The 9083-nt window shown below is 43.0% G+C and overlaps 1 protein-coding gene across 1 annotated transcript in view; it reads left to right on the top strand.

Moving 5' to 3' along the window:
- NBEA (neurobeachin) overlaps positions 1–9083 on the top strand; it is an 822532-nt gene that overhangs the window by 240119 nt on the left and 573330 nt on the right. Inside the window, exons 26-27 of the mRNA XM_006874376.1 lie at positions 1702–1811; positions 5386–5493. Coding sequence (XP_006874438.1) covers positions 1702–1811; positions 5386–5493 — 218 coding nt within the window. The remainder of the gene's footprint in view (positions 1–1701; positions 1812–5385; positions 5494–9083) is intronic.

Consider the following 9083-nt stretch of genomic DNA (forward strand, 5'->3'; position numbering starts at 1 on the left):
ATGATATAATGTACTTTGAGAAGAATGATTCTTATTCATGGTGAGGAGAGCTTGAATGCCTCATGATTTCTGGTGATCTAAAGGTTGGGTGAATTTGCGGACCATCACAAGCATTTCCGTTGATAATTTCCAAGGATGATTGGCGGGAACTTTGTGAGATGAAGATACTGGCTTCTGGTGGTAATGTTAATGGCTCAGTCATTTGAAACATTAATTATTTGCTTATTCTGAACTTACATTTCTGATATTTCTGAATATATTCCTAGTTTGCATTTCTAATTTCATTTTTATTGTAAATATCCTTTTTTTGTTTTTAAGTAGCATCAAGTCAGTTCTGACTTATAGTGACCTTGTATAGGGTTTCCAAAGAGCAGTTGGTGGGTTTGAATTGCTGACCGTGTGTTTTGCAGTCCAGTGTTTATCCTACTGCGCCACACCGGGACTCCTCAACAGCCCTGTGGTTGGTTGTGCTTAGCTCCTTTCCAGTCGGTTCCGCCTCCTAGTGACTCGGTATTGAGTTTCTGAGGCTGTCAGCCTTTACGTGGAGCGTCTGGTAGATTGGAGCTCCCTATGGTTAGCAGTCCAGCTTGTAATCGTCTAGTGGCTTTCCTTTATGCCCTCCTTAGGGAAATTTCGTAAGTGGATAATAATCCAGCCCACTGCTGTCAAGTGGATTCTGATCACACTGCTGTTCAGGACAGAATAGAACTGCCCCAAGCCTTCCAAAACTGTCAGTCTGTCCGGGAGCACACAGCCTCAGCTTTCTCGCACGGACCGGCTATGGGTTTGAACTGCTGACCTTTTGATTAGCAGCCTGATGCTTAACCTGCAGACTACCAGGACTTTTAATAAAGTCAACACTTTATTCTTTGTTCTGCACTGTTTACCATTCTAAGCACTGTATACATATCATAGCAATTAATCAGTCCTTGCTACATCTCTCTAAGGAAGTTACTGGGTCTCCCCATTTTACATTGAAGACACTGAGACACAGGTAGTTGAAGCAGCTGGCCCTAATCATGCAGCTCATACATGGTAGGATTTAAACCCAAGTGGTCTAATTCTAAAGTACTGTCTACGACTCTTAAGTTGTTGTTAGTAAGTGCCATTGAGTCAGTTCTGACTCATAGTGACTCTGTATAGGGTTTCCAAGGCACGACTGGTGAGTTTGGACCACCGACATTGCAGTTCAAACCGACCTTGCAGTCCAGTGCGTGTCCTACAGTGCCACACCAGGACTCCTAAAGCTTGTATTTCTTGAACATTTGTTGACAAGTGAAGAAAGTGACATTTTGGGATTTGTGAGACTCACTTGCACTTTTGTAACAGGTGTTGCCTGAACTAGGAATTATGTTCAGCCTTGTTACTAAGTTAGTCAAACTAAGGGCAAAGCCTTATTATTAAATTAAAAACACAAGTATGAAGTGTAAATTTGAAAACTGTTGCATCCTAAAATTCAGACTAGGGTGGGTAGAGGGGGGTATCGGACTTCAGAGTCTCACTGGTAGGTACTCTGTTTCTTCAGCTGATGGGTGGGCACCTGGGTCTGTGCGTGGCCACGTTTGTGTTACATGTGCTTTTATTACTGTATGACTTAGTGTGTTTTAAGAATATTGAAATTGCTGGGGAGGGGAACAGACACAGAGGACTAAGCTTCGCTGGCGGCTCACCGTGTGTAACGTGCTCTCCGTTCTCCTGTAGTTTGCTGTGTCGCTGTGAGGAACTGTTTAGACTGCCGACAGAGACAGAGGGACAGGGGCAGCAAGCCCCAGGAGGCCCCCCAGAGTGTTCCTGCCGCAGCTGTGTCCAAGGTAATGGGGCATCTCTATACTAAACATGGCTTACCTTTTCCTTCGTTATTGTAAAATAGGAGTGGGCTTTCAAAAGTTGGTGGGAAAATCCTTGATCCTTTTCCATTCTCCATGAGCTGTTTGAAGCCCCTGGTATATATCACATACTGCTTGTCATTTTCAATTGTACAGCTCTGTAGTCACCATGCTGCACAGCCAGCACAACTACTGAGTCCACAACCTTTCTGTCACCCTCGTGCCTACCTAACACAGTCCTCTGAAACTCTGCAGTGGCCCTGGTCCCTGGAAACCACTACTCTGTTTCCTGTCTCCATAGACCTGCGCATGCTGGACAGTTCCTCTGCCGGAAGCACATGTCCAGGCTTGTCTTGGCTTTGTGGAGGAATTCTGTACCACCGCAGGCAGGCGCCACACTGCGTGTAGCCACTCAGCTGCTGATGGGCATTTGGCTAATTTTTCCTTTTTATCTTTTAAAATCTAGGGAACAAAGCGAGGTGGTATTGCTGAATGGTGTCGGTCAGTTGTGAGCTCTCTTGCTGGCTTGACTGCTTAATAATTATTTGACCAAGTTGACTGAAGTTCTCTGAGCCCTGAAGTCTACGTATAGAGCGAGGACACCGTGAAGTTCAGCTCCTAGGGTTGTTATAGCAATTGTATCAGCATTGTGCTAAAGTCTCTTAGTGATTCTTCTCACTAGTTACATGCATGCCACAGAGACCAGTGTCTGCATTGTTGTTGTCGTTGTGAAGTGCTGTTGAGTCGGTTCTGACTCATAGCGACCCTGTGTAGGGTTTCTAAGGCTGTGAGTCATTGTGGGAGCAGAAAGCCTCATCGTTCACCTGTGGAGCGGCTGGTGGGCTCGAACTGCCAGCCTTGTGGTTCACAGTCTAGTGTTGACCCAGTCTAGTGAGTGAGTCATTGCTTGGAGACTTGACGGAGTACTGTGGGTAGCCAGCCGTGGTTGGGAGAGCTGGTGTGGTAACAAGACCGAATCTAGGACAGAATCTATTAGTAAGGGCTCTGCTTGGCAGGGGTTAACGTTTTTCTTCTTGTGTTTACACACTTCTTGTGTGTCAGGTGAATAAGGAAAACTTCACTGACTTTTTCATGTGGTTGGAAAAGCATCTCACCAGTCACTAATGCTTCATTGAGCCCCATTTTACGTTTTATAAAAAGAAACAATGTTAGCTTTTCCTATCACACAGCCTTTATAAGGGTCTCATTGGATTGTAGATACAGAACCCATTTAGAAAGTGTAAAATGGCATAGGAATGAAAGTGTTTCTGAATGTTTCTCATTAACTCTGTAAGTTATGTAACTTGTAAGTGTAATTTAATCTTACTTTGGTAAATATGAAAGGACTTCAAAACTTGGTGGAAAAGTTCATTATCTTGTGATTCCATCCTTTTTGGTGATTTCTAAATCAGCTCTCACTTCCTCTTATCCAAAGTGAGCTGACAGGAACCACATCCCCAGAGGCCACACTCACTGCCCCGCCCCCACCCCCCACCCTACCCCAGTGTACCATGAGATGTTGGGAGTCGGGTCTGTAGCGAAGCTCCACTTGTGTCCTTCAGTAACATTGCCATGTGCAGGACTCCTAGTTGACACTTCACAGATGGTACCTAAGCTGCACTATTTGGACACATTCCATATGGGAAATTTAACGAACTCAGTTCTCTCACTAGTATGCTATTATATAGATTACCTAATGAGTTTTTGTTTCATCAACTATAAAAAGGATTTTGGTGGGCATCATTTTTCATTTCTTTCTCTTGTAATAAGGAATGGCTAAGTTTACATTTAAAAACAAATGAACTTTTTTCTTAGAGGTTGTAAAATGCAGACATGTATAAAAGCCTGCTGTTATTGTTTAGTGCCATGCCATCGGTTCTAACTCAGTGACCCTTGTATAGAGTTTCATGGAACGGCTGGTGAGTCTGAACTGCCAACCTCGTGGTTCAAACCAACCTGCAGTTCACACTGACCTTGTGGTCCCGTGACTCCATGTGAGTGTAATAACACCCTGCGGTCATCTATGCGCGCCTTCACGAGCGTAATAATATTCCATGGCAACTGCATGCATCAGACTGGATCAAAGGCCATCTGCTTATACTCGTATGCCATGGTAATAGCACATGTTAAAACATGTAAAGCCCATGTAAGTCCTGGGGTGGCACTGTGGGTTAATGTGCTGGACTACAAAGTTGGTTTGAACTGCAAGGTTGACGGTTCAAGCTCACCAGTTGCTCCTCAAAAACCCTATTCAGGGTCACTATGGGTCGTAACAGACTCAACAGTACTTCACAACAACAAGTATAAAACAAGTATTAATGGAATGCAGTGACTTCTTTTGGACAAGCACTGGACTTTGAACCACAAGATCAGTGATTCAAGCTTATCAGCCACTCCTTAGGAGAAAGATGAGGCTTTCTGCTCCCACAAAGATTTACAGCCTTGGAAACCCAATTCTAGGTCATTCTAAGTTGGAACCAACTCGAAGACACTTAACAGCAACAAAAACAATCCTTCTCTTTGACTTGGGGAGGGAGGCCTGTTGTGTCACTGTAGGGTAAGCACTGGACTGCTAATCCCAAGACTGGCAGTTCAAACCTACCAGCTCTTCCTTGGAAACCCTATACTGGGTCACCATAAATCGGAACCAACTCGGTGGCATCTAACAACAATAAATATAATACACCATATTAATATCACATGTTCTAACATATAAAAAAGCCTATACAAATGAATATAATAATATAGCATGTTATAACGTGTAAAGCCCATGAAAGTATAATCCTATGCCTTGGCAATTTCACATGTTACAACATATAAAGCCCACATGAATATAATCACATGTCATGGTAATCTCATGTTATAACATACAACGCACATGTGAGTATAATCATATGCCATGGCAGTCTCACATGCTATAAAATATAAAGCCCATATGAATATAATCATATGCCATGGTAAATCTCACACGTTATAACGTATAAAGCCCATACGAGTATAATCATATGCCATGGTAATCTCACATGCTATAACATATAAAGCCCATATGAGTATAATCATGTACCATGGTGATCTCACATATTTTCTAAAGTCCACTGGAGTATAATCATATGCCATGGTAATCTCATACATTATAACATATGAAGCCCATGTGAGTAGAAATCCTATGCCATGGTAATCTCGTATATAATAGCATCAGGATAGATGAATGAGCCCGGAGACTCAGAGGTCAGCAGAGGGAACCTCAGAGAGAAGCAGTACCAAGCCCAGGACCACACAGCAAAGGCTTGAGGGCAGATCTTCTGATTGGAAGCCTTTTTTTCCTACCATCATCTGACCTGCCTTTATGAGTCTAGGAAAGCTATGCTGATGAAGACCAAGAAAATTGGAAGTGAAACTGACGTGTGTCGAGGTGACCATCAAAGTCAATTCCTTGTATTAGGTGATTACAGACAACAGATGGTCAGGTGATGTTGAGTAGAGTGTGGGTAAAACTGAAGATGTTAGAAATGATGCTACAGTGTGGTTTTCTGAAATCACAATTCTCTTTGTTTTTAAGACTCCATTAGAAGGTGTTCCAGGTAACCTTTCTCCGATTAAAGATCCGGATCGACTTCTTCAGGACGTTGACATCAACCGCCTCCGTGCTGTTGTCTTTCGGGATGTGGTGAGTTACGCCCACCTGACCTACCTCTCATTTGTGGGAAATCATTCACATTTTGTGCAAAAGTGGTTGTGGTCTGAGATCACTTTGACCGCATACCTCTGGTGTGAACTGGCTGTAACTTCTCTGAAAGCTTATGGTTCCTTTCTGTTCCCCCTCTCCTGCCCAGGACCCAGGCTTCATGTCAAATACTGTGCTCTGAGTTGCCTGGGATTCAGACTTTTCACATTGGTTTAGTTTTGCTTACCCTTTTGACCCTTGTTGTGTAATTATATTATTGTCCAATGCAGAGCAGTACCCTGCGTCCAAAACTTGTATGAGGCCTTATTAGAAAAGTGGTCTTTACGTTAGAATTTCTGTCTTTAAAAAAAGGGATGTTGAAGTTTATGTACACTAAGAAGAGGGATGCCATTGAGAAATCATAATCTGTCTTCAGTTGCCTTCTCTAGTCTTGGAGCGCTTCTTTTTCCGCTTCCCAGTTCTGAGTGTTTTTGATGGATGAGAGGGAATTGTTCAGTAAGGCACCTGGTGGCCATGACTGAGTTTTTACAGTTAGACTCGTATGTGGAAAGTTTAAGATAGAAAGAGTATAATGAAGCTTAAGGGAAAAGGGTAGCTGAAAGAGAGGGCTGTGTGGAATTCTGATCACATGATCTGATCAAACGCAGTAACAACAAGATTGACCTTTGCATAAAATGAGGAGAAAGCTAAGATTTGATGGCTGATTCCAGGTTGGCAGCTGTCCTTAATAGAATTATCGTTTAGTAGCCATTTTGGATTTTATTTTTCTTATTTTAATTGGTGACACATAAAACATCCAGGAAAGGTTCTTCTTCAAGTTTCTGTTCAGTAATACGTTGGTTTGAGTCCTTTTTACTTTATAGAATGTGTTTCAAGTATGTTTTAGTTACACATCATAATGCTTCCTGGTAGAAATAAGAGAGAAATTCAAATTTCTCTGCTAGAAACACTGTTAGTGTTTTGAGTATATTTTGTTGTTGCCATTAAGCTCCTGGGAGTTGGCCCCGCCTCAGAGCAACCCTGTTTAGGGATTCCTAGGAACGGTTGGTGTGTTTGAACTGCTGATCTCTGGTTCCATATCCAGTGCCCCACCAGATCCCTTGGAAAAGTGTAAATGTGCTCACAGAAAAATATGTGCACAGACAAATGCTTAGTCAATGTAAACTAGGAAACATAAAGCAAAGACATATGCTTAAAGGTCATGCTCGCCAGTAATCAAGGGGACAAACTTTTTTAAAAAGAGATTTCTGACTCTGCAGTGAGGTAACATTTTAGATGGTAGTGAGGAACATTGAGAGGGGGCAGTGATGTTCCCTGTCTTCTGTAGCTGGGAGGGAGGCAGGGGGCCTGGACAGACATCTCAGAGAGCTCTTACCACAGTGTTCCCAACTTGCACCCATCTCAGTGACCTGTGACCTGTGACCTGTGGTCTCTCACCAGAGACCCTTTAGGAAAGACTCTCTAGCGTTTAGAATAGCTCGTTGGAGAGTTTTAGCTTCATTCAGTGGAGTGGCCATTAAGTAATATTTTTGTGGAGAATTTAGTGGCATGGAAAAATGTTCATGATATATTTCATGGCAAAGCCCCAGTGTACAACGGTACGTGTACTCCATGATACTCAGTATACTGAGTGTGTACACATGTGCTCTGAATTGAGTAATAGGCAAAACATTACTAAAGACCATCTCTAGGTAAACGTTTTTATTATGTTCCTCATCCTTTTTCTTTATTTGAAAATTTTCTACCAAAATATATTTATTTTATAATTGATAATTATGGTGTTTTGAAAACATAAAAGCTAAAATATAGTGTAGAAAGCATGATGTGAGAATCCCTCTGTAATCCCAACTCTAGATTTGTAAAAAATATATATCATTCTTATTAATAAATTAATAGCTTAGAAATGAGAATTATTCATCCTGAAAAAAATGTGTTCTCAAAGAACCAGATGTAAAATAATGAGCATCAGATACCACCATGGAGTTTGCCTTCTTCTCCCAGAGCCAGGACCAGACCTAGCACAGAAATAGAGAAGGGTTTCATGGTGATGTGCTTGGGGCCGGAGCTGCCATCCACTCGATTCCAACTCACAGCCATTCTGAATGGGGTTTCTGAGGATCGGTTGGCTGGTTTGAACCGCCGACCTCACAGTTAGCAGTCCTTTGTCTACCCTACAGCGCCACACCAGGACTCTGTATGAAATATGAAGGGTGATTAAGGATGGTGGCCATGAGTGTGTGTGTGTTGTCGAGTTGGTTCTCGCTCAGAGTCATCCTGAATAGGGTTTCTGAGCTGCACAGCTTTTCTGGAGCAGAAATCCTTATCTTTGGTCTGTGGATTGGCTGGTAGATTTGAACTGCTGACCTTGCAGTTAGCAGCCCAGTGTGTGATCCATTACAGTACCGGGGGAATTCCTTTGTGAAGGGTTAGTGAATTCAGTACTGGTGATTCTCGTCGTGGTGCTGTGGTGTTAAGTGCTGTTGAATTGGTCCATGACTCATAGCAGTAGTAACAGAACAGAACAAATGACTGCCTGGTTCTGAACCATCCTCACAATCGTTGGTAAGCTTGAGCCCATTGCTGCTGACACTGTGCCAGTCCATCTCATTGGGGGCTTCCTCTTTTCCACTGACCCTCCACTTTACCAAGCATCACGACCTTCTCCAGGGACTGGTTCTTCCTGATACTATGTCTGAAGTGTAAGAGACAAAGTCTCGCCTTTCTGGTGCCTAAGGAGCCTTCTGGCTCTCCTTCTTCTAGCACAGACCTCTTTGTTCTCTGGCAGTCCGTGGTAGATGATGGTGGATGACAAGAACTTTGTATAGATGCATTGTACAGATCCGTAGATAACTTGTAACTACTGTTGCCCAGCAGTGGTGCTTAGCTTCCTCCTGTGAAGCGGTTGAATGAAATGTTGTCTGGATGTGCCTCCAAATGTCAGCCACGTTAACAGCCCTGTGGTCCGTCATGGATTAAGAGTTGGACTGCTAGGTGAAAGCTCCTGCATTTACAGCCACCAGCACCACTCCGTGGGGGAAAGCTGAGGACGTCTGCGGCCACAAAGACTGACAGTAGCGGAACCCCGGGGGGCCGCTCTGCTCTGTCCCTAAAGTCGCTGTGAGTCCCAATCAACTAGTTGGCACTGGGGTCTGCTTTTTTGTGTTTGTGTATCAGGCACTGGGTATGTATTGCCCTGCTGGTTAGTTAAGGATTAGCAGGAAGTTCGGACTCCGAACACTAAGGTCACATGTTAGTGTGTGGTGGGGTCAGAATTTCAAGGAGCCTTTTTGTGAAAGTTTTCTCTTCTTCCCCATCATAGTACACAGAGTTTAAGACACTTTGTTTTGCCCACATTTAAGTAGCCTCTGACATTTGGACCTGTTTTACAATTGATAGCCTGGTAACATTCATTGTAGTTAGTTTGTTAGGAATTATACCTAACAAATTGATTTTTGACATTTGTATAAGTAATCATTTCTCATTGGTTTTCATTTCTACAACAAGAGATTCCAAATGGAGTCAAATTCTTAGGGGAGGAAGAAGGTAAGATGGGTGTGTGCGCGTGTGCGTGT

The sequence above is a fragment of the Chrysochloris asiatica genome, unplaced genomic scaffold (assembly GCF_000296735.1).
Source record: "Chrysochloris asiatica unplaced genomic scaffold, ChrAsi1.0 scaffold00272, whole genome shotgun sequence".
NCBI classification, from domain to species: Eukaryota; Metazoa; Chordata; class Mammalia; order Afrosoricida; family Chrysochloridae; genus Chrysochloris; species Chrysochloris asiatica.